Source organism: Macaca nemestrina, chromosome 13, assembly GCF_043159975.1.
Source record: "Macaca nemestrina isolate mMacNem1 chromosome 13, mMacNem.hap1, whole genome shotgun sequence".
Classification (NCBI taxonomy): Eukaryota; Metazoa; Chordata; class Mammalia; order Primates; family Cercopithecidae; genus Macaca; species Macaca nemestrina.
Window position 1 is genome coordinate 74,334,450 of NC_092137.1, and position 25,765 is coordinate 74,360,214.

At 47.1% G+C, this 25,765-nt stretch overlaps 1 protein-coding gene across 3 annotated transcripts in view; it reads left to right on the forward strand.

Annotated features, from left to right (window-relative positions):
- Positions 1-25,765, forward strand: part of LOC105465279 (tet methylcytosine dioxygenase 3) — a 125,375-nt gene that overhangs the window by 87,110 nt on the left and 12,500 nt on the right. For all 3 annotated transcript variants that reach the window (XM_071076929.1, XM_011713627.3, XM_011713629.3), the window contains 6 exons: positions 4,282-4,372; positions 11,513-11,606; positions 18,638-18,846; positions 20,709-20,859; positions 23,626-23,715; positions 24,569-24,706. In XM_071076929.1, coding sequence (XP_070933030.1) covers positions 4,282-4,372; positions 11,513-11,606; positions 18,638-18,846; positions 20,709-20,859; positions 23,626-23,715; positions 24,569-24,706 — 773 coding nt within the window. The remainder of the gene's footprint in view (positions 1-4,281; positions 4,373-11,512; positions 11,607-18,637; positions 18,847-20,708; positions 20,860-23,625; positions 23,716-24,568; positions 24,707-25,765) is intronic.

Sequence of the window (25,765 nt, forward strand, 5' to 3'; positions counted from 1 at the left end):
GGGATCGTCTCTCGATCTCCTGACCTCGTGATCTGCCCATCTCGGCCTCCCAAACTGCTGGGATTACAGGCTTGAGCCACCGCGCCCGGCCGATGATGACTTTTCATAAGCATACTGCCTTCGGGCACTTGTTTACCAAAGCACACCCTGCACAGCCCAAAATCCATTAAACCTTGAGTCACCACAGCACATGTCTCTTGCAAGGACAAGGTTGGGGGTAGGGTCACAGATTAACAGCATCTCAAATACAGAACAAAATGGAGTCTCTTATGTCTACTTCTTTCTCTAGAGACACAGTAACAGTCTGATCTTTCTTTTCCCCACATTTGTGACAGTAATTTCCCTGCTTTTCTTTGTATGAAGTTGAACCATATAAAATTATCATTTTTGATAGGTCAAAAATCATTGACTGTCTGCAATTTCATATTTCAACCTAGTAGTTTTTACTCACTATGTATGGATCTCTTAGTATAGTTTGAGTCTGTTATTGAATATCATTTAAATGGAATCTTAACTGTATTCTGCTGTATTAGTCCATTTTCGCATTGCTGATAAAGACGTACCTGAGACTGGGTAATTTATAAAGAAAAAGATGTTTAATGGACTCACAGTTCCACATGGCTGGGGAGGCCTCACAATCATGGTAAGAGGCATGTCTTACATGGCAGCAGGTGAGAGAGAATGAGAGCCAAGTGAAAGGGGTTTCCCCTTATCAAACCTTCAGATCTCCTGAGACTTATTCACTACCATGAGAACAGTATGGGGGAAACTGCCTCCATGATGCAGTTCTCTCTCACTGACTCCCTCCCACAACACAGAATTATGGGAGTTACAATTCAAGATGAGATTTGGGTGGGGACACAGCTAGACCATATCATCTGTGTTGTGCTGCTTTCACTCACGGTGCTGTTGTAGTCAACCATGCTGTTGCAGGTTTCTGATTTTCATTGCTGAATATATTCCATAATATGACTACTGCATTTCAAGAGAAATCCATTCCACTGTTGCTGAATTACGAGTTGTGTCTTTATTTGGACTATTTTAGCAAGAATACCAGCCAGTCCCAGTGTCTCAAGCCTGTACTCCTAGCACTTTGGGAGGCCGAGGCAGGCAGATTGCTTGAGCCCAGGAGTTGGAGACTAGCCTGGGCAACATGGCAAAACCCTGTCTTTACAAAAAATACAAAAATTTGTCAGGCATGGTGGTGCACACCTGTAGTCCCAGCTACTCAGGAGGCTGAGGTGGGAGGATCACTTGAGCCTGGGAGGTGGAAGCTGCAGTGAACTGTGATTGTGCTATTGCACTCCAGCCTGGGCAACAGAGTAAGACCCTGTCTCTAGAAAAAAAAAAAAAAAATCCCATAGCCTGGGTGGTTTAAACAGTGAACATTGATTTCTCACAGCTCTAGAGGCTGAGAATTCTAAGATCAAGGCACCAGCAGGTCTAGTGTCCATCGAGGGCCCCCCTCCTAGCATGTAGACAGCCACCTCCTCGCTGTATCTTCACATAGCCAGGAGGGGAGAGGGAAGGGGAAGCAAGCTCTGTGGTATCCCTTCCTATAAGGACATTAGTCCCATTCAGGAGGGTGCCACCCTCTTGCCCTAATTACCTCCCCAAAGCCCTACCTCCAAATGCTATCCCATTGGGGATTAGGCTTCAACATACAAATTTGGGAGGGACACAAACATTCAGTCCACAGCAGGCTGTCTACAGCTTTGACTCTTGCAGACTGTGTTGATGTGAAAATCTTTGTATGTGGGATTTAATGTGTGTGACTATGATTTCTCCTAAGGATCAGCAAATTATGGCTCACTGTCTGTTTTTTTCTTTTACTTTTTAAATACTTTATTTTGAAATAATTTTACATTTATGGGAGAGTTACGAAGTTAGTGCAGAGAGTTCCTGTATATACTTTATATACCTTCTCTTGCTTGTAAATGTCTTACGTAATTATGGTATATTTAAAATGAAGAAATTAATGTTGGTACACTACTGTTAACTACAGACTTTTTGGATTTCATTAGTTTTTCCACCAATGGTCCTTTTTCTGTCGTAGGACCCAGTGTAGGATACTCTATTACATGTAATTGTCGTATCTTAGATATGAAGCAAACTTGCCAGCTGTAGTACAGTAGGTGCACACTGTGTGTAGAGTTTTTTTGTTTTTAGCCTCCTAATATCCAGCCAGATCACTCTTTTCCAAAGCAGCTACTATGTAGCCTTTTGGGTCTATTTTCTTTCACTTAGAAAAACTCATTTAAAATTCATCCGTGTTGTTACATGAATGGTTTGTTCCTTTTTACAAGTTGAGTTGAGCTTCACATAAAATTAACCGTCTTAAAGTGAACAATTCAGTGGCATTTAGTACATTCACAATATTATACAACCACATCTCCCTCCAGTTTTAAAATATTTTCATGATATTTTAAAATATTTAAAATTTTTCAGAAAAAAAAAAACCTTGTACCCATTAAGCAGTTACTCCTCATTCCTACCCACACACCCCCAGCCCCCAGCCTCTGGCAACAACCACCAATTTGCTTTTTTGTTTCTATAGATTTACCTATTCTGAGTATTTCATATGAATGGAAGCATACAATGTGTGACCTGTTTTGTATCTGGCTTCTTTCACTTAACAAAATGTTTTTGGTGGGGCACAGTGGCTTATACCTGTAATCCCAGCACTTTGGGAGGCCGAGGTGAGTGGATCACCTGAGGTCAGGAGTTCAAGACCAGTCTGGCCAACATGGTGAAACCCCTGTCTCTACTAAAAATACAATATTAGCCGGGTGTGGTGGCACATGCCTGTAATCCCAGCTACTTGGGAGGCTGAGGCATGAGAATCACTTGAACCTGGGAGGCGGAGGTTGCAGTGAGCCGAGATCACGCCACTGCACCCCAACAAGAGCAAAACTCGATCTCAAAAAAAAAAAAAATGTTTTCAGGGTTCATCCATATTGTAGCATGTATCAGAACTTCTTTTATTTAAATTGTGGTAAAGTATGTATAACTTAAATTTGCCATTTTGATCATGTTTATGTGTACAGTTTAGTGGCATTAATTACATTCACAATATTGTGCAACTGTCATCACTATCTGTTTCCAAAACTTCATCAGCCTAAACAGAAACTCTGTCCCATTAAGCAATAACCCCTTATTTCCTGCTCCTCCCAGCCCCTGCAAACCTCTCATCTACCTTCTGTCTCCAGGAACCTGCCTCTTCTAGATAACTCATATCAGTGAAATCCTACAGTATTTGTCCTTTGTGTCTGGTTTCTTTTACTTGGCATAATGTTCTTAAGGTTCATCCATGTAATAACATGTATCAAAACTTCATTCCTTTTTTGGCTAATATTCCGTCATATGGACATACACATTTCTTTTTTTTTTTTTTTTTTTTTTTTTTTTTTTTTTTTTTTTGAGACGGAGTCTCGCTGTGTCTCCCAGGCTGGAGTGCAGTGGCGTGATCTCGGCTCACTGCAAGCTCCGCCTCCCGGGTTCACGCCATTCTCCCGCCTCAGCCTCCCAAGTAGCTGAGACTACAGGCGCCCGCCACCACGCCCGGCTAGTTTTTTGTATTTTTAGTAGAGACGGGGTTTCACCATGTTAGCCAGGATAGTCTCGATCTCCTGACCTCGTGATCCACCCGCCTCGGCCTCCCAAAGTGCTGGGATTACAGGCTTGAGCCACCGCGCCCGGCGGACATACACATTTCATATATCCAACCACCTGCTGATGGATGGTTATGTTGTTTTCACCTTTTAGTTGTGGTGAATAAATGCTGCTCTGAACATTGGCATACAAGTATCTGTTTGAGCCTCTGTCTTCAGTTTGGTTGGGTATTTACCCAGGAGGGCTTCTGTCACTTAACAAAGTGTTTTTGGCCGGGTGCGGTGGCTCACTGGAGGAGAGTAGCTTGCTGACTGCTGGTCTTGAGTGTGTGTCTAGAAATGGAATTACTGGGTCATGCAGGATGCAACTCTTTAGCTTCATTGGACAATGGTAGGCGGAATCCCAAAGTGCTTAGATCACAGACAGCACTTGGTTTTATCAGAGTTTTAAATTTTTGCCAATTTGGTCCATGTGTGGTGGTGTTTTATTGTGATTTTAATGTGTATTTCCTGATTTCTACTGGAGTTGAACACCTTTTCACATGTTCATAAGCATGTGGGTTTCCTGTTTTCTAGCATGCCTGTTAACTTTCCTGTTGGTAGTTTGCCTTTCTAAATTAATATTGACTAATTAATATTCCAAAAATGTTTACTCTTTGTGTTTCTGCAGAACAAATAGTGGAGAAAGATGAAGGTCCATATTATACTCACCTGGGATCTGGCCCCACAGTCGCCTCTATCCGGGAACTCATGGAGGAGCGGTGAGTGATACACAGATGTCCAAGGAGAAACGGGTGTGCTGTTAATGGAACGTGGATATTAAGCACCTCTCATTTTTCATTGCCTTGTAATAGAAAGCATACAGAAAGGAAGCCCTGATAACTGGGTTATGGAAGGCTGACTGTGGGATCCTCACTTCCATTGTTTCTGGGTTTCTTTCATTCTGTAGGTCTGCCCAATTCATGTACCCCTGCTTCTCTCTATCTTGAAATGTTTTTATTGAAGAAACATGGTTATATGGCTCTATGTCCTGTAGAGTTAGTTTCCTACAGCCTGAATTTTGCTGACAGCTTTCCCGTGGTATTGTGGTGTCATTTATAATGTTTCGCATGCCTCTGTGTCCTGTAAATTGGTAGTTAGACCAAAAGCCCTGATTGGGATCAGGTTGTTTTTCCTTTTTTTCCAAAACTGCCTCATGGGTAGAATTTTTTACCTCCCCTAAGAGGAATGTCATATCTCACTCCTGACCAGTGGGAACCTACTCAGGTTGTCCCCTAAATCCTTTGGACAGGATCATAGGAGTCTTTCATAACTTTCTTGATTTCTCATATGACAAGATATCCTGGGTTCACGTTGTACATTTATCCAAGAAGTCCCGGTTCTTTTTTTTGGAGGAAAAAGTATTTAGAAAACAGACTCTGCCTACTAGGGGCACTCATGACTACACGGGGTTGTTCATTGTTTTTAGGCTGCTTAAGTAGAAAGAGCTATGTTGAATCTATGGATTTTTCATTCTTGTTATTGCTTAGTGATTACATACATCATGAGTTTATATTGACACTCCCAGTTCAAATTCAGGACTCTAGGGTTTCTGTTTACTAGTTGTGGTTTTTGAGCAGTTCATATAGATGGAGACTTGGAAACCCATGTGCATGTCCACAGCAGTTAGTAAACTCTCTGAGTTCCAGTCTGTGGCTCCGGGGCTGAGAGCAGGGACTTGAGCCAGACTGAGGCCCAGTCCTGGCCCTGCCACTCACTGCTGAGTCTCTAGCAAGTTGTTCTGCTCTTCTGTGACTCAGTTTTCTTATCTGCAAAATAGAGTTGATGATAAAAAGACTGTAGGAGTGTCATGAGGATAAACTGAATTGATGTGTGGAAAGACTTAGTGCTTGTCATGAGTACTACAGAAAAGGTAGACAGTCATTAACTACCTCACAGACAAATGCACTAATTGCATTTTTTCAAACAAGCATTAGTTTTTGTTTTGTTTTGTTTTTGAGACGGAGTCATGCTGTAGCCCAGGCTGGAGTGCAGTGATGCAATCTTAGCTCACTGCAAGCTCCGCCTCCCGGGTTCACGCCATTCTCCTGCCTCAGCCTCCCGAGTAGCTGGGACTACAGGCGCCCGCCATCACACCCGGCTAATTTTTTGTATTTTTAGTAGAGACGGGGTTTCACCGTGTTAGCCAGGAAGGTCTTGATCTCCTGACTTCATGATCCACCCGCCTCGGCCTCCCAAAGTGCTGGGATTACAGGCATGAGCCACCACACCCGGCCGCGTTAGTATTTTAATAATAAAAGCTAAGATGATGTAGACATAAGCATATGCTTGCCCATACATATACATACAAATACGTGAAAAGCTGCGTGGCTTAGAGTTGCTGCAGATTTGGGAACCAGATTTTGTCTGACCATGGGAGCAAAATACTTTTTATTTATTTTTTTGACATGGAATCTGCTCTGTCCTCCAGTCTAGAGTGCAGTGGTATGGTCTCGGCGCACTGCAACCTCCACCTCCCAGTTTCAAGCAATTTTCCTGTCTCAGCCTCCCGAGTAGCTGAGACTACAGGTATGCGCCACCACTCCCGGCTAATTTTTGTATTTTTAGCAGAGACAGGGTTTCCCCATGTTGGCCAGGCTGGTCTCGAACTCCTGACCATAGGTGATCCGCCCGCCTTGACCTCCCAAAGTGCTGGGATTACAGGCATGAGCCACCGTGCCTGGCAAGGAGCCAGATACTCTTGTCTGTGTAGCACAGAACATGATTTTGAACTGAATGACTACAACAGCTTCTCTGAATAAATGAAAAGCAAGATACATGGAGGACAGTGATCTACAGTCATCACTCTTAATTTCCTAGACCATCTGGAACATTTATATTCACCAATCTGTAAATTCTAGCCTGGTATGAGGGCACTTCTGAGTCAATGAGCATAAGACAGATTTGAAGCTGTGTAAGTGTTGTCATGCTTGCCTGCATGTGCTCACATCCCTGTGTGTTGTAGTTTGCAGATTAGACCAGGCAGCTTCTGGGCCAGTGATTTTTGTAAGGAATCCTGACACTATCATTTGCTGCAGGGGAGTCAAATGTACAAGTTTGATCTGGGGCAGGTTTTTTGTTCTGGGGCATTTTGAGGTAACAATTTTATAAGATTTCCAGACAGCTCTCTTAAACAACTTTTCATTATAGAAAAGTATTTTGAAACAAGGATCAAGAGATCTTTGAAATTTGGTAAGATAAGGTTGAAATATGTCTTTTTTTCCCCCCCTGATTGCTTTAAAAATAACAGCCAGCTGTAGATTCTTCAGAAACTGATCCAAGGGAGGAATTCCTCTCAAGACCAGGAATACTTGTGTTTTTCCTTAGCAACTGGTTTATTTTTATCTTAAGGACCTTGCAAATCATGTAACAGATTGCAGTTCCATCTTTATGTTGCCTGCTAGTAAACTTGGAGCCAGATTTGTGTACCCCATCAGGAGGAAGGTAATTTCTCATCTTTGGCCCATAGAACCTATTCAGGTTTATTCTTCTGGGTTTTTTTGTTTGTTTGTTTTATTTTGTTTTGTTTTTGACATGACCCTAACAAGCCTTTTTTGGATTTCTCATATAACAAGATATTCCAGGCTTATCTCTCAAAAATACACACAAAATCCCACTGTTTGTATTTTGTATGCCAGCGTACCTTTTTTTTTTTGCCCTTTACTCTGATTTCATCACTCGTTAGTTTTATCTTGTAGATATCTTCATAAGATCCTTTCTGGAACAAGGGGAGTAATGAGTGATTGATGCAAATCCCCTGGGTAGGGATCTAGTTTGTGAATGGTGGGTATAGTTTGTGAATGGCAGGTCTAGGCTGTCTCTTTTCCTAGACTGTTCCTCAACCCTTTCTCTTCAGGACTGCTCTGCTGTCAGGAGTTGGCTGAAGGCAGGGAGGGGAAATAAACTGAAATCAGGAAAACCTGGTTCTCTTAGCTTTTCCAGTAAAGATTTGGAGAAAGGAGGGGAAGGTTGAAAGCAGATCCTAAAATTTCCCAACTTATTTATAAGCTTCATACTTTGTGGGTACCCAGGTCCTTATCTTCATAGATAATTGGAGTCAGTTGCCAAACCCGTATATGAGACCGGTGCACAGCACAGAGCCTTGTGTGTTCTGTCTGGGAAGGAGATTCTCTGCAGCCTAGGAGTTCATTAAAAGCTTGTTCTAGAAACAAAGAACCAACACTGTGCTAGCAGGTTCTCTGAGATTTGGGGAAACTGGTCTTGTTACTGTGTGATAGAGACAATCCTGAACAGGCAAAGCCTCAGAGCAGTGGTTGTCAGATTTCAGTGGGCCTCAGAGTCTCTAGAGGGTTTGTTAAAACACAGATGACTGGGCCCCACCTGAGTTTCTGACCCAGCAGGTCTGGGATGGGACCTGAGAATCTGTGTTCCATTCCTACCAAATTTCTAGGGGATTCTGATGCTGCTGGCTCTGGGACCACCCTTGAAGAGCCAGTTATCCTTTAGAATAAGATGATTGGCTTGGATGATTAGTTATCCTTTAGAATAAGATTTCAGGCTATCTATGCAGACTTAGTTGAGGGTCTGATAGTTAATCTGAATACTAGAAGGGCCTCTTCATGATAGGCCAAAAAGTGAGGCACTTAAGAAGAAAGAGCTAAAGTGAGAGTTGATTGGCTGTCTTTAAACACAAAGAGACAGTTCTGTTTTGTTTGTTGTTTTTTTTTTTAAGTCTAGCTGATCAGACAGTGCTTGGCCCTTTTATTTGTCTAATGCGAGGTTCACTGCAGGACACATTTCTCACAGGGGCGGGATGGTGGGGAAGGACCTGGTTGGAAAGCGGTGGCAGTGTCCTCAGCTCACCCTCCTGCGAGGAACGCGATAGTGCTTCCGTCTCAGCGAGAGGAGTATGGTCACCTCAGGCTGTTCTCCCGACAGAGATCTCCAGGACACACCAGGGGCCCAGGCCCTGCCCTTATGGGTGGCTTCCTGATAAATGCTTGTTGAAATGAAAGTTGTCCAGGAACCAGACAAAAGCAGCATTATGTGTTCTTTAACTCTTCATCTAGACCACGCTATATAAACTCCTGAGTCCTGTCTCCAAACACTTTCTATAAGAGACTAACAGAGCCTTAGAATTTTAATGTTGTAATTATCAGAAACACTTTTCATCCTTTTGCTAAGATCTTGAGTGAAATAGAGAACATGGAACTCAGAGGAACCTTAGATTAGCATTTTAAAAAAATCTTTGTGGGCTGACAAGAGCTTGTTTGAAAACATTAATTAGTTAATTTAAAAAAATTATAAACTCTGTTCTCTTTTTCAATTACAAAAATGAACCAAAGGCTTTAAAAGTCTAAAGAATAAGTAAAGCTCTAAAGTTTGATGTTATTTTTCAATATTTTCTAAGCATTTACAAAGATATTTGTATATATACAGATATAAATGTATTAAATATGTATATAGAGAAGTTTTAAACCAAATGTAGTCCATTATAATATACCCACTGTCTGTAGCTTGCTTTTCCCCCCACTTAATTTCTTTCCATGTCAGTACATACAATTCTACCTAATCATTTTTGATGGGACATGGTTTTTCATTGCATGAAAATTGATGTTTTTTTTGGTGAGGTTTATTATAATGTATTTAACCAGTCTCATGGTAGACATGTAAGTTGTTTCATTTTTCTGTTGTTGATGAGACAGTGAATTATCTTGTTCCTAAAGCTTGGTGCATTTGTACAGTTATTTGTGGGGTGGAGATTCCTAGAAGTGGAGTGGATAAGATAAAGAATATGTGTATTCTGAACTGTAGAAGCTATGATAACGTTAATGCTCTATGAAATAGTATATTAAAGTAACATGCCATGATCAAATTGAATTTATTACGGAAATACAAGGATAGTTAGATTCAGACAAGCTGTTAAAATAGTATGCTGTTAATTGATCGAATAAAAAACATTTAATCATCTGTCTCCTTATATGTTAAAAATACATTTTATAGGCCGGGCGCGGTGGCTCAAGCCTGTAATCCCAGCACTTTGGGAGGCCGAGACGGGCGGATCACGAGGTCAGGAGATCGAGACCATCCTGGCTAACACGATGAAACCCCGTCTCTACTAAAAAATACGAAAAAAAAAAAAACTAGCCGGGCGAGGTGGAGGGCGCCTGTAGTCCTAGCTACTCAGAAGGCTGAGGCAGGAGAATGGCATAAACCTGGGAGGCGGAGCTTGCAGTAAGCCGAGGTTGCGCCACTGCACTCCAGCCTGGGCGACAGAGCCAGACTCCGTCTCAAAAAAAAATACATTTTATAAAAATAATTCTTAATTAAAATCCTTAGGACAGGAGACTCTTAGTAGCACCCTTCATATCTGTCTCTTTCCCAAAGTTAGCCAGTTTCATGCTCAGTGATGAATTGTTGGAAACATTTTCAGTTAAAGTTGGGAAGTAAGCAGAGATGCCTGCAAGCCCTTCAGAAACCTGGCCAGGCCTGCCATGCGTGGCTCACACCTGCAATCCCAGCACTTTGGGAGGCCAAGGCGTGTGGATCATGAGGTCAGGAGTTCAAGACCAGCCTGGCCAACATGGTGAAACCCTGTCTCTACTAAAAATACAAAAATTACCTGGACGTGGTGGCGGGCGCCTGTAATCCCAGCTACTCGGGAGACTGAGGCAGATAATTGCTTGAACCTGGGAGGCAGAGGTTGCAATGAGCTGAGATCGCACCACTGCATTCCAGCCTGGGTGACAGAGTGAGACTCCGTCTCAAAAAAAAAAAAAAAGCACCTGGCCGTCTCAGAGAGACAAGAGTCAGGCTAGAGATATAAAGAATAGAAAGGAGTGGGTGGCAAATGGCCATTATCTGCAGGTGATATGACATTGCACCTGAAACTAAAAAACTGTTAAAAATAAGATTCTGTAAGATTTTTTACATTATTAAAAATAATTACTGTTTATTGGACTCTTCCCTCATGCCAGGAACTTCAAAGTACTTTAAATAATATACTCCCTGTGGACTATTGTTTGATCTTTACCAAGCCCAGGAGGTGGGGACCATTTTAATTTCCATTTTACAGATGAGAAAACTGAGGCTTAGAGAAGTTCAGTAATTTGGCCACAGTTATATAGCAAGAAAATGGCAGGGCTGGCACTCAAACCCAGTCTGTCTGACGTCCAGGGCTGTGCTTAGACCACTGCTGCCTCTTTGTAGTTGTGTGACCTTGGATAAGTCCGTTCAACTCCAGGGGCCGCAGTTGCACCATCTTGAATATAGTGTGGTTGATTAGACGGTCCTGGAGAGCTGGGGTTCTGATGCCCTGAGTGTGTATGGGGGCCAGGGCAGGTGGCATGTACAGGAACCAGATGTGTTTACTGTCCAGGAGAACCTCAGAGCTGGTGTTTGGGCTTAGTAGAGCCACTTCTCCCCAGCCTCAGCTGTTTGTCATCATCATGGTCAAATGTCAGCTGGGGATTATTCAAAGAGAATAATAAGGATTCCCCCATTTATTTTATTTGTTATTTTTATAAATAGCTAACTCTCAGGGTGACTCAGCTAACGGCTAGATACAAATGCCCGTGTTTAGCCTTTAGTTTCAGTTCCCTTCTGGAGTTAGGAGGTAACAATCAGGGACATTCTGCTCAACTCTCCTTCTGCCCTGGATCAGAGGGGGCCCGATGGGCAGGAGCAGAGAAGGGGCAGGTGAACCTGGAAGCCTGGAAGTGGCCACTGTGTCTCCAGAGCCTTTAGGTACCAAATGACATTTAAACCTTTCTCTTTCTTTTCTGTTGCCCCAACAGCAACCAGAAACTCAAACAAAAGCACACTGAGGCTGCCTTCTGACCAAAAGTTGTTCTCCTTTGGGGTTCTGCTGTGCTAATGGTGGCTTCTGTCTCCCTCTTCAGGTATGGAGAGAAGGGGAAAGCCATCCGGATCGAGAAGGTCATCTACACGGGGAAGGAGGGAAAGAGCTCCCGCGGCTGCCCCATTGCAAAGTGGGTGAGTGTCGGGCCCACTCACGAGCCACGGCTGTGCCTGGTTCCCCTTGCTGCGTGTAGCTGAGCGGGCAGGGGCGGGGGCCAGGTGGGTGTGTCGGAGACAGCATGCTGGCTGTCCAGGGGAGCCTTAGAGCTGGAATCTGGCTCAGGGTTAGGGTCATTTCCCCCAGCCTCAGCCGTTTGTCCTCATCTTGTTTAAATGCCAGTCCCCGGGTCTTGGGCCGGCCTTGGAACTATGTTAGTCTTCACACTCGGCTCATCCTGTCCCTGTGGCTCAGGGCCGGAGGGGTAGGAAAGAGGAAGCTGGAGATGCTGTCGTGACCCGATGGTGGACCCCACTGTGGACTCTCAGACTCCTCGTCCTCTTCCATATGCCCTGGAGCTGCCAGTGCTTTTGTCTGCTGCTTGGAAGCCAGAGACAAACCTGAAGGCTGGCATGCTGAGATCCAACCTGAGGGAAGAGGCCAGGGCTCCGGGCAGCACTGTGGGCCCGTCTTGCCTCTGCCCTGCTTCTAAGCAGTTTCCTACCAGGCAGCCTAGATATCTCCACAGGGAGAACATCAGTGACTCAGACCCTAAGTCACCAAACAGAGTCCTTCTGACCTTGCCCTCCCAGTCCACAGGGAGATCTTTAAATAGCAGAGCATCTGCCTCTGCAGAACAAGTGCTGAGGAGGAGCAGCCAGGTTCCTCGGGTGCCTGCAAGCTCAGCCTCGTGCTGTGCTGGGCAGTGGGTATGGGTGGAAGACGAGGGCTCGGTCCTTGTGTTCAGCCTGTTTGTGCTCTAGAGACACATGAAAGAAAGTCGTGGAGACTGCAGTCATTGAGAGGCAGACTTGATGCTGTGGTTCAGAGGAGGAGGAATGCTCAGGCTAGGTTTCCCGAGGTGGGCGTGCCGGGGGCCATGAATACTGACTGGTCCATTATTAGTCAGGCTGAGGAGAGGGAGGAAGCATTCCCAGTGAGGAGAATTGTGTGGGCAAAGGCAGAGGGGCTGGGTGGACAGACCCATGGCTGGCTGTGAGGGAGGTGGGTAAGATAACTATCCCTGTCAGTGTACGTCCATCTGTGCATGTTGTAGGAAATTCTGACATATGCTACAACATACATAGGACATATGTGCCTGTTTTTACCTGGTATACACTCTGTGCCTTTGTGTCTTTGTGTTTGGTGAAAATAAAAGGCGTCTGAACTTGAACTACCAAGTTTACTATTTTTAGCAATTTTTAGTTAGCATTGCAGAATTATGTACAACCAAAGAATCCGGAATCACTTCATGTATTCATAAGTATGAAGAAGCAGGCTGCCCCCACCGTCGTGAGAGGTGGTCATTGCGGTGAGAAGTCTGATGTGGCTCATCATGGTGGGGTGTAACCTCCCCAGAGAACCCATCAGAAAAAAGATGTCAGCCCTAGAGTGACAGCTGCCACCTTCTCCTGCTAATTCATGCAGTCATTGAGGAATTCCAAAGTCTTGGACATAAAAATGAAGATCTTGGAGCATAGGTAGAGTTGGAGACTTTTCCAGCTTCAAAATAGTTGGCCCCTTAAAGAATAGCTGGTCCTGTGGGTGGCATTAAAGAAGATGCGTTTCTAGACCCCGGATACAGTGGTAAAGCAATAAGCCCTGCCCAGGGCTCATGTGGCCCCACTGAGGGCTGGGAAGAGCATGTTTGCCTAGAGAGCAGGGCCAGTTCCTGGGGCTAGGAGAGGAAGGCAGGAGGATGGAGGGGCAGGAACTTGGTCCTCAGTATGCCATTGCTCTGGGGTCTGTGGACGGATGCCCAGATCAGGGTGCGTGGGGTGCAGTGAACTGGAAGTTACATTCAAGTAGGGAACAGCTCGTGGGTGTCACCGAGCCCTGGTGGGTGAGTATAGAAGGTGCTGATAGTGTTTGCAGAGGGTGGGACTTCCCATGTCTGATGAATGAAGAGAAAAGGAGAGGAAATACCTTTTTTTTTAATGGGAGGAGCAAATGGGTGGTCAATTACAGAACTATTGTAGTGGCAAGAAAATGGCAGTGCTGAGGGCTTTTTTTTTTTTTTTTTCCTAGCCATCTCCTTTAGTGTGGTAGAGTTCTGGGGTTTTCTTTTGGCTACAGAGCTGCCAAATACCCTGTCTTTTGATAAGAGGGCTTGGTTTAGAGAGTTCCACCTCCTTTGGAAGTTGGAGAGGGGTTGGGTGCTCCTTCTTCCTGCCCTGTGGGGAAAGTGACCCACAGATCCTTAGAAGGATGGATTATTCTTGGTGGCAGTGTAGTGTCATGAGCCCAGAGCCAGTTCTGTGGCCACAGGTGAGTACAGGCATCCAGTGCCTCCTGTGCATGTCCCCACCCTGCCTGCCTGGTCCCGTGTCCAGAGCCTGGCTTTTGTTTTCCAACCAGGATTTGTGCCTCTTTGAGCCTCTCCCTAGCCCCCAACCATACCTTCAGCTTAAAGCAGTGTGCCTCACATGTTCTACACTTGACTGGCCAGGATTCGGGGCCACAGTGAAGGCACATCATGGGTACCCAGCAAATGTGTGTTGATAGGATGACCTAGGAAGCAGTGGGTCAGCCCCGAGAGCCCTCTGGTCATCTGTGATTTTAAGGTGGCCTGTACAAAATGTGGAAGATTCCAGGCGTGCCCTGGTTGCACTCTGAAGGCTCAGAACAACAGAGGCATGCCAAAGGCAACACCTGGTACAGCAAGATGGGCTCTGGGAAAGAACTCCAGAGATGCTGCCTGTACTGGTGTGTAAAGGTCACGGAGGTCAGAAGGCAGGTATTTGTAGGCTCATTAGGGACACAGTGAAACAGACTTAGGAGGCCACAGGTGTTAGAACCAAGCACCGTGTTGGGAGCTGTGGGAGGACAGGTTTGGGGTTCTGCTGGGGGTTGTGTTACTCTTGGTCTGGTGCTCAGGGAATTCTGCCCAGAAGCTGGATGAGCTGTTGAGGAGTCTGTGGCTGAGTTGGAGCCGTCTCTGTTGCTCTACTCAGGTATGGATGTTTTTCTGCCTCTGTCAGCCTTTGACTTGGACATTTTTGTGTGTGTTACCCTGCCAGGCTTCTTCATAGGGGTGTGGGTAGGGAACTCCTCTGCGCTGTTTTCTTAGTTTTTTTAGTGGACCCACGGGCCTGTGAGGATGGGCCACAGATAGCTGTCTGTTTGTGTCCAATGACATTGCGTGTTTGCCATTTGGGAAGCCAGAATAGCATGGCCTCAGTCACAGCCATGACTGGTTGGGTGACTTGTGTGCTCTGAACCCTCTCCCATGAGTGTGATTGGCTGTGTTCCTCCTGGCCAGGAGCGGAAGTTGACCTTAGTGCCTCGCAAACCCTAGTCACAGAGACCACAGCCTTATCAGTGTCCACAAATGTGTGTCAATGCCCGTGATGTACTCAGCCTAATCTGCAGGAATCCAGGCAATCACACAGGGAGTTCTACACAGTATCTGATTTAATACTGTGTTCAGGTGTTACTGATACCCAAAATACACATTTCAAAAGAATGATATAATTGATGCTTTAGTGGGGAAGCACCATTCTTGCTGGGCCTCAGAGCAGGAATTCATGGCCAGAGATGTGTTTTGTTCAGCATGCAGAGTATCCTTTCAGAGTCTGAAGGAAATTCTGGCACATGCTACAGCATGGGTAGGACATTACATTAAGTGAAATAAGCCATAAAAGGATAATTACTATATGATTCCACTTACATGAGGTACCTAGAACAGTTAAACTCAGAGGCAGAAAGTAGGTTGGGCACAATGGCTCACGCCTGTAATCCCAGCACTTAGGGAGACCAAGCGGGCAGATCACCTGAGGTCAGGAGTTCAAGACCAACCTGGCCAGTTGGTCAGGTCTCTATTTTTAGTAGAGACCCTATCTCTACTAAAAATACAAAAAATTAGCCAGGCATGGTGGTGCGCGCCTGTAGTCCCAGCTACTCTGGAGACGGTGGGGAGAATCGCTTGAGCCCAGGAGGCAGAGGTTTCAGTGAGCTGAGATGGCACCACTGCACTCCAGCCTGGGCCACAGAGTGAGACTCAGTCTCAAAAAAAAAAAAAAAAAAAAAAAGAAAGAAAAAAAGAGAAACAGAGGCAGAAAGTAGAACAGTGGTTTCAGGAGAGGAGAATGGAGAGTTCCTTAATGAGCAGAGTTTGTTTTGCAAGATGAAAAAATTTTAGAGATGGGTGGTTGTGATGGTTGCACAGCAATATGAATGTACCTAATGCCACTAAATTGTGTACTTTGAAATGATACAATGATAAATTGTATATTTTACCGCAGTTAAAAAAAAAATGGAGCACTCACGTTTTTGGAGAGGGATTTTATGTAAAATCTGGATTTCCATTTTTTTCTTGCAAAATTGGAAGAATTAGCTTCACTGGGCTGGAATTCCCCCGCGTGGTAGTCGATGGCAATAAGGCCTGGCTTCCCCCTGTTCGTGGGCAGATGCTTTTCACTTTGCCGCTGTCCGCACCACCCACTAGTCCTGCATCCGGCCCACCTTCTTCATTTGTATTACCTGCCTGGCTACCCCTTGTATTACCTGTCATGTCTCCCAGCACGGACCCACTCGTGACCAGGTCTGTCTGCAACCCAGCATCTCCTGACCTCCAGACCCACTCGGTGGGGGGGGGTATCCTTAGAGACCACTCAGGTGCTCTAAGGCAGTGGTCCCCAACCTTTTTGGCACCGGGGACTGGTTTCGTGGAAGACCATTCAGGCATTAGATTCTCTTAAGGAGTGCACAACCTAGGTCTCTCACATTCGCAGTTCGCAACAGGGTTCGCGCTCCTATAAGAATCTAATGCTGCTGCTGCTCTGACAGGAGGTGGAGCTCAAGTAACGGATGCTCGCCTGCTGCTCACCTCCTGCTGTGCTTGCCTGCTGCTCACCTCCTGCTCACCTCCTCCTGTGCAGCCCAGTTAGTAACAGGCCACAGACCCAGTCAGTACAGGTCTGCACCCCGGGGGTCAGAGACTCCTGCTCTGAAGTACCTCAACCTCAGGGTGCTCCCAGTTAACTCGCCAGTAAACCACACCCATGCCCACACAGTCTCCTGAGCCACAAGGTGTGGAAGTCACTCAGGGTTTTTCCTCGTCCCTCAGCCTCAGGAATCCATTCTTTCTCCTGTTTCCTTACCCCCCCACCGTAGTTAGGACTTTATTCATTTTGCTTGCATTATGTCAGTGGTGTTCCAGCTGGTCTCCCAATCTTGCCCTTCTCCCGATTTTCTGCCCCGTCCCCTTTCTAAAGCATGAAACTCTTTATGTAAGACCCCTGCTCACCATCCTGCGTGGAGCCCCTGCCTCAAGGCCTTGCCCCTGAGCCTGACACTCGGAGCCCTTCCCAGTCTACCCTCATCCTTCCCCTGCCCAGAGGCCCCCGCATCTTCTCTGGCCACGGAATTATCTGGCATTCTCTGGCAATTTTCAGCCACCTCCTTCCCCAGCTCCCAGGCTTCTTGGCCCTGACATCTTTTTATAAACCAGGACAGTGTTTGGGAGTGAATGAGAACCCAGACCTCAGACCTGGATCCTGAGCAGCAGAGCAGTAGATGCCCAGGACTCTCGCTTAAAAAAAAAAAAAAAAAAAGGTAGCTTTATTGAGATATAATGCTCATACCATACAGTTCACACATTTGAAGCATACAATTCAATGGTTTTTGGTGTAGTACATTTTTAAATTGTGGTAACAGTGTATAAACAGGCTGGGTGCAGTGGCTCATGTCTGTAATCCCAGCACTTTGGAAGGCTGAGGCAGGAGGATCACATGAGCCCTAGCAGTTCAAGACCAGCCTGGGCAACATAGTGAGACCCCCTGTCTCTTAAAAATTTTTAAAAAGTTAGCTGGGCATGGTGGCATGTGTCTGTATCCTAGGTACTCAACAAGGCTGAAGTGGGAGGATCGCTTAAGCCCAGGAGTTCGAAGCTGCAGTGAGCTATGATCATGCCACTGCAATCCAGCCTGGGCAACAGAGTAAGACCCTGACTCTTTAAAAAAAAAAAAAAATGTGTGTGTAGAAATAAAATCTAACATGTTAACCATTTTTCAGTGTACAGGTTGGTGGCATTAAGTACATTCACGTTGTTGTACAAGCATCAACATAGTCTATTTCCAGAACTTTTTCAACATCCCATACTGAAACTCTGCACCCGTTAACAATAGTTCCCCATTCTCCCTTCTCCCAGGCTCTGGTAGACTCTAATCTACTTTCTGTCTCTCTGAATGGAACTGTTGTGGGTGCCTCATATCAGTGGAATCATACACTATGTGTCCTTTTGTGTCTGGCTTATTTCATTTAGCATGTTTTTGGGGTTCATCCATGTTGTAACATGGATCAGAATTTTGTTTCTCTTAATAATTTTGTTCTTATGAAGGCTGAGTAATACTTGGTTGTCTGTCTATACCATGTCGTACTTACCTGTTCATAAACCGATGGACGCTGGGGGTGCTTCCACCTTTTGGCTGTTGTGAATAGTGCTGCAGTGAACGTGGGTATTCAGGGATCTGCCTGAGTCCGGCTCTCGGTCCCTTGAGTGTATTCCTAGGCATGGAATTGCTGGATCATGTGGTGATCCTATGTTTAGCTTTTGGAGGCATTGCCAGACTGTTTTCCACAGTGCCAAGCCCCTTGCATGTTAACTAAAAACACACAGGTATGCGGCATTTTCTCTGCAAATGTTTTAGGATAACATAAAAATCTGACTGTATTTTGGCTTACGGTTTTTATCTGTGTACTTTTACTCCTAAGCCTATGTAAGTCATCAGCACCTTAGATTTTGTGGTAATTATCTTTTATGTCACTCTAAATAAATAACTTTTATGTTTTTGTTCCCTAACAAAACATTTGTTCCCCAGTAATGTTCCCTGTTTGTTCCCTAATAATGGTCTCTTAGCTTGTGAGATTGCTGTCATCAGGGCATGACGTCCCTAGAACCCTGCCCTTAAGACCTGCGCCCTGGGTCTGTGTGACAGAGGGAGGGGTGGCACCATGCAGAGGCGCACCGGTACCTGGCTCCTGCCCCTCACAACCTGCATCCCTGCAGGTGATCCGCAGGCACACGCTGGAGGAGAAGCTGCTCTGCCTGGTGCGGCACCGGGCAGGCCACCACTGCCAGAACGCTGTGATCGTCATCCTCATCCTGGCCTGGGAGGGCATTCCCCGTAGCCTCGGAGACACCCTCTACCAGGAGCTCACTGACACCCTCCGGAAGTATGGGAACCCCACCAGCCGGAGATGCGGCCTCAATGATGAGTACGTAGCAGGGGGTTGCAGGGCCAGGGCCCACCTATAGGGTCCTGGGCAGCAAATACAGGAGACTGCGGGCAACCCGGGGGAAGGCTCCTAGGGGCCCTCTCTGCAGCACTGTTTGTCTTGCACAGTTAGGACTGTGGTTGAGGAAGGCATATCCATAGATCTTGCTTGAGCTGGGTTCTAGCTCTGGCTCTGGAGGGTCTGCTAATTTGACTTCACTGTTAAACCCCAGGTTGATATACTGGCACTAATGATGTTAGCAAGTGTGAAGTACATGTGCCCCACAAATAGAAGGTATCAAAGATATTTACAAAACCTGCCCTTGGCCAGGGGTGATGACCCATGCCTATAATCCCAGCACTTTGGGAGGCTGAGGTGGGTGGATCACAAGGTCAGGAGTTTGAGACCAGGCTGGCCAATATGGTGAAACCCCATCTCTACTAAAAATAAAAAAATTAGTCGGGCGTGGTGGCACACGCCTGTAGTCCCAGCTACTCAGGAGGCTGAGACAGAAGAATCTCTTGAACTCGGGGGACAGAGGTTGCAGCGAGCCAAGATTGCACCACTGCCCTCCAGCCTGGGCAACAGTGAGACTCTGTCTCAAAAAAAAAAAAAAAAAAAAAAAAAAAAACAAAAAAAAACCCTGCCCTTATTAGAGTTTTTCCCATTTTTAAAAATGAAGATATATTTATTTACAATACGATTCATCCTCTTAGGTATATAGTTTTGACAAATGTTTACAGTCACATAGCTACCACTACCACAATCAAGATATACAACAGGGCCGGGCATGGTGGCTCATGCCTGTAGTCCCAGCACTTTGGGAGGCCAAGGCGGGTAGATCGCCTGAGGCCAGGAATTCGAGACCAACCTGGCCATCGTGGCAAAACCCCGTCTTTACTAAAAATACAAAAATTAGCCAGGCATGGTGACACATACCTGTAATCCCAGCTACTCAGGGGGCTGAGGCATGAGAATCACTTTCACCCGGGAGGCGGAGGTTGCAGTGAGCCAAGATCGTGCCATTGCACTCCAGCCTGAGCAACAGAACAGGATTCTGTCTCAAAAAAAAAAAAAGGATATAGAACAGTTTCATCTTTCCAAGTGCCCTGTGCCCTTTATAAGCAAGCGCTCCCCTAGCCCTGGGCAGCCATCAGTCTTGTTTCCTGTTCTGTAGGTTTGCCTCTGTGAGAATGTCACATAAATGGGATCATACAGGGTGTAGCTTTCTGAGTCTGGCTTCTTCCATTGAACATAGTGTTTTCAGTGTTCATCTGTGTTGACGTGTGTGTCAGTAGCTCGTCCCTTTTTATCACTGAGTCGTAATCCACTGTGTGGGTCTATCACAGTTTGCTTATCCATTCCCCAATTCGGGGCACTTGAGTTGTTTCCAGATTGTATTAAGCATTAATTTTCATCTCAGTATACTTTGTTGAAAGGCCTGTTAGCATCTGGGCTATAGGAAATAGGCACGTTCAAACCCTGGGGCTCACATCATCTCCCTGTTCATGTGGTCTGTGTTGGAGCTGGTTAAGATATTAGAGTTAAGGGAAAGTATAAACCTTAATAGGTTTTTACCAGATTCTTCCCTCTTACTTCAGTAAATCCATGTGCTGCTCCCAGCAACAGACTCAATGTTAAACCTACAGGCTCTCAGTGGTGGGGGCAGAAGAGGCTGCTTAGATCTGGCTTTCTACTCAAGGAAACTTGAGAAAAGGGTTGGGGGCAGGGAAGGATGGGTCTCAGTCACTGGGAGGCTGGTGGGTGCCAGGGCTCAGCAGGGCCACCTCTTGAGGGAGGAGGAATACTCCAGAACGAAGCGATACTGCATCTGTATCCCTGACCTGTGCTGTGTGTTGCAGCCGGACCTGCGCTTGCCAAGGCAAAGACCCCAACACCTGTGGTGCCTCCTTCTCCTTTGGTTGTTCCTGGAGCATGTACTTCAACGGCTGCAAATATGCTCGGAGCAAGACACCTCGCAAGTTCCGCCTCGCAGGGGACAATCCCAAAGAGGTGAGCAGAGCTGGGCGGGGACCCTGCCTCCCACCCTTTCTCACCTGGCGCCCTTCATAGTCCAACGGGAGGTAGGACTGGCACGCCATGACTCAGATGTGCAGGAAGTGGAACTTGTTTTCGTTTTTTTAAAAGCTCACCTTACCTTGCTGTGAAATGAGGGGTGTGTGGAGGCCACCAAGTGTGAAAAATTAGACTTAGCAGTTACGGGTGCCCCCAGGCTCTTCCAATTTAAACCATCTCTTTTAGGTAAATATTCCAGATATCAAAGATACATATTCAAATTCCTTGTCAGAATTTGGCCCTCTCAGAAGTCATTTCTCCCCGCCATCTTCCCAGGACACGTTTCTGGGTGTGAGGTTTAGCGGGAAAGGTCATCTCCAGCATGTGGGCCACCCTCTGGGTCTTTGCTGTACTTCCCGAGGCATCTCCCACCCTGCCTGGCTGCCAGACAGACGTCTCTGGGCAGTTGTCCGGGCCCTTGCAGTCTCCATGCTGGGGGCCTGGCCTGGTCCCTAGGCTGTGGACTAGTGTCCGCACGGTACGACCGCTAGGCACAGCACCTCCTCTCTGCAGGCTCTTTACCCAGACCCCTGCCCTGCAGGGCCTCCCCCAGCCCCAAGACAACAGGGAAAGGCACCCTCAGGCTGTGGGAGCCGGAGCATCTACTCAGGCCGCCTCCCCACTGTTGTTCGTCCTCTGATGCCTGCACGGCAAAGGCCCTCCCGAGCAATGGTCTCCACTCAGCTCCAAATGCAAGGAAGGCACAAGCCTGTCCAGGCTGTCTGCCATTTCACCTCCCTCCTGCCTGGGCTCCTGAGCGCGTGGAGTGCTGGCTTCCTTTGCTAGAATACAGACAAATATCCAAATATCTGGACTCAAGTTGCAACCTTCCAAATCTCTCCAAGCTCCTAGTACCAGAAGGACTTCCCACTTCCCATGGCGCAGGGTCACCCTCTGTACACTAAAGCGCATGTCACCTTCTGTGCTCTCGCTGCCAAGCTTGGGTCCTCATAAGAAAAAAGAAGCATTTTCAAATTCAGAGCTCTTTATTTACCCCAGACCTGGCTTTTAGACTTCAAAATAGTCTAATAGGCCTTCAGATAGTTTTGTTATTAGATTTTTATTTATGATAAGATTCACCCTCCCCCACAAGCAGCAGATGTGGTTGCTTCAATGAATGGAGCCCTGGGGCCACCAGGACCTAAGAACTACCAGGAATGGAAAGACATTGGCTTAATTTCTTTCAAATTCTTTCCCTATTCTACCAACCGCCACTTCCTGTGCTCTTACGACGTGCTAAGCTCCTCACAGGTTTCTCAGATGATTTCATGATCCCCCCACCCCAGTGATCTAGGCACTGTTACCTCTCACTTTACAAATGAGGCAGATAGCTTCCTCAAGGCCATGTGGCTAGTTCATGGTGAAGGCAGGATTGAAACCCACGCCTGTGTGTCCCTAGAGCTCACTAGCCTCACTGGCCCAGGCTGGCCTGATCAAGAGTGGCTGGCAGCCCTGGCCACCCCACTGGATGTATAGCTGAGCTGTAGGTCTCCACCTTCCATTTCTCATTCTGTGTGCTTGGTTCTTTTTCTCTTTCCTCTCTTCCTGCTTGCTTCTTCATAAACCCTATGTGCCTGTGCTCATGGTGTCCTAGGAGCTCTTCAAGCCCTGCTTGTTTTCGGAGGGCCAGACAGGCTGTGGATACCTGGAACTCTCTGCCACATGTCACCAGGGGCTGTGGCTTCACGTAGAGCAGTGCTGTCCCGCAGTGCTTTCTGTGATGGTGGAAACATTTTCTGCTGTCCATACAGGAGCCATGTGTAGCTGCTGAGTATTTAAAATGGGACTAGTGTAACTGAGGGACTGAATTTCTTTAATTTTTATTAGAATTCAAGCTGGGCATGGTGGCTCACACCTGTAATCCTAGCACTTTCGGAGGCCAAGGCGGGTAGATCACCTGAGGTCAGGAGTTTGAGACCAGCCTGGCCAACGTGGCAAAACCCCGTCTCTACTAAAAATATAAAAGAAATTAGCTGGGTATTGTTGTGGGCACCTGTAATCCCAGCTACTTGGGAGGCTAAGGCAGGAGAATTGCTTGAACCCAGGAGATGGAGGTTGCAGTGAGCCAAGATCGTGCCACTGCACTCCAGCCTGGGTGACACGGTAAGGTTCTGTCTCAAAGAAAAAAAAAATTAGTATTCATCTGTATTTCTGTAGCTACATGTGGTTTGTGAATAACACAATATAGTACGAGTCTAGCAGCTGGAGCTTTGAAGTCTGTATCCCTGGCTCCTGACAGGCTCTGGGCTGGGCTGGCCTGCACTGGCTATGGACTTTCTAGCATGGATCCTGCCTGCCTCTCTCTTCCTGTCTGTAGCCTGGGAGGAAGGATCCACAGTTGTTGCTCTTGGCTTTTTCATTCCCACTATGCTTCACCTCTGACTTAGGGTGTTCAGCACGCGAAAGCAAGAAACTGGTGTTCTGGGCTGAACTGGGTGGGATCCTGAAGGAGCAGTAGTTTAGCCGTCAGGATGACTAGACCTTCAGGCCGTGGCTTCCACAGCTTTTCCTGGGAGCCTCAGTATCCCAAGCTGTGAAGTGGACACAGCACCACACCTTCCTGAAGGAAAGACCGGAAAGACACCGGATGACACCTCCCTCCCAGCCTCGCCCACGATGCTTCAGGAATGCCAGTCCACTTCCGGGGTGCAGGGTCTACCAGGCGGGGCTGCTCTGGATGTGTGACTGCTCCTTTCTCTGCAGGAAGAAGTGCTCCGGAAGAGTTTCCAGGACCTGGCCACCGAAGTCGCTCCCCTGTACAAGCGACTGGCCCCTCAGGCCTATCAGAACCAGGTAAGGGCCCCGGGCCTTTTGTTGCCCACATGTCACCGTCCACATCTCTGCTCAGGCTCTGAAGTTGGGAAGTAGGAGAGTGGGCTCTCTTGCTCTCTTATGGGAAGAGCCCAGTCCAGAAGTAAAGCAATATGATGTAGTTCTTTGATAAAAACCCCTTTTTTATACCAGGCTACCTGCATCCCACACTGTCCCTCTTCTATCCTGGTCTTCCCCCTTCCCCTGGTAACCCATCCACCTCCTCTGGTCTGGTATCCACTGATATCCAATCCGAGTTTCTTTCCCCTGTCACCCCTGTTGTATCTCCTAGATAAGGCAAGGGGACTTGGGGTAACAAAGAAGGAAGTAATTCCTACAAGAGCCTGAAAGTAACTTTTTTGTAGCTGGGGCCTCTCAGCCAGAAAACCTCCCTCCTGCAGTCAAAGGGCAAGGTGACTATCATCCTTAACATCCCGCCTTCCGGCCGGGCGCGGTGGCTCAAGCCTGTAATCCCAGCACTTTGGGAGGCCGAGACGGGCGGATCACGAGGTCAGGAGATCGAGACCATTCTGGCTAACACGGTGAAACCCCGTCTCTACTAAAAAGTACAAAAAACTAGCCGGGCGAGGCGGCAGGCGCCTGTAGTCCCAGCTACTCGGGAGGCTGAGGCAGGAGAATGGCGTAAACCTGGGTGGCGGAGCTTGCAGTGAGCTGAGATCCAGCCAGTGCACTGCAGCCTGGGCGACAGAGCGAGACTCGGTCTCAAAAAAAAAAAAAAAAAAATCCCTCCTTCCAAGACCCGGCCTCCCCAGGTGCAGAATTAGGGCCACTCACCTCAGGTCATGTGAGCACCTCTCCTTGGCCATCTACATAGGTGACCAACGAGGAAATAGCGATTGACTGCCGTCTGGGGCTGAAGGAAGGACGGCCCTTCGCAGGAGTCACGGCCTGCATGGACTTCTGTGCCCACGCCCACAAGGACCAGCATAACCTCTACAATGGGTGCACCGTGGTAAGGAAACCTGTGCCCTGTCATAGCGCCACCTGTGGGGCAACTGTGGGAGGGAGCCCACCGTGGTCTGTTCAGAAAGGTGGGCTGAGGGTAGGGAGGGACCTGGAGACAGGACCCTTAGAACTCCGAAAGGTTCCCTGCAAGATGGCCTGCCCTCGCCCGCCTCCCAGAGAAAACCATCACCAGAAAACCCTTGAACAGACAAGGCTAGCTTTGTGTCTGTGTCTTAGGGGGATGCTGCAGGATATAGCCCCTCAAGCACCTGGAGTGCCCAGTTATCTAAAGCGTGGGCCCTGGTCTCTGTGGACACTTGGATTTAAATGCAAACAAACCCTTGATTCATTCTTTGGACAAATGTGTATTGAGTACCAGCTGTGCCCAGGCACTGCCCTACATGCTGCGGGATGAAACGGACAAAGTTCCTGCCCAAGTATGTGTGGGAATGTACTGTAGCAATGAAGGCCAAGAGGGAAAAATGAAGTAGGGTGAGGGATAAAGCAACAGGAGATGCTATCTTAGATGAGAGGCTGCTCTGAGAAGGGGACATTTGAGTTGAGATGTGAACGGCACAAGAGAGTGAGGGAGCCACTTTCTGGGGATAGAGTGCTCCAAGCAGAGGGACCAGCATGCGTGCAGGCTCCAAGCGGGGAGCAGACTGGGTGTATGTTCAGGGAACATCAGGAAGGGAGTAACTTACTGCAAGGGGCAGGGAGAGTGGGATTGGAGAGGCCGGCAGGGACCAGCTCACAGGGAACCTTGAGGGCCAGGGCAGGGTTGCAGGGTTGTGATGGAAGCTGTTGAGGGCGTCTCAGCTGGGCAGCAGTAAGATTGCATTGTAAAGTTAGATACACTCCTGCTGCTGCAGTTAGAGAATGAAGTGTGTGATGGTGGGGGCAGAATGAGGTGAACAGGAGGAAATAAGAGGAAGGAGGCAAAGGAGGAGGCTGGGGCCGCCATCCAGTCCAGAGGGGACACAGCTTGGGCAGGAGTCGGGGGAGGTGTTAATGGGACAGATTTTGGATGATGTGGAAGGGACTGCCAAGAGGATTTGCAGACGGG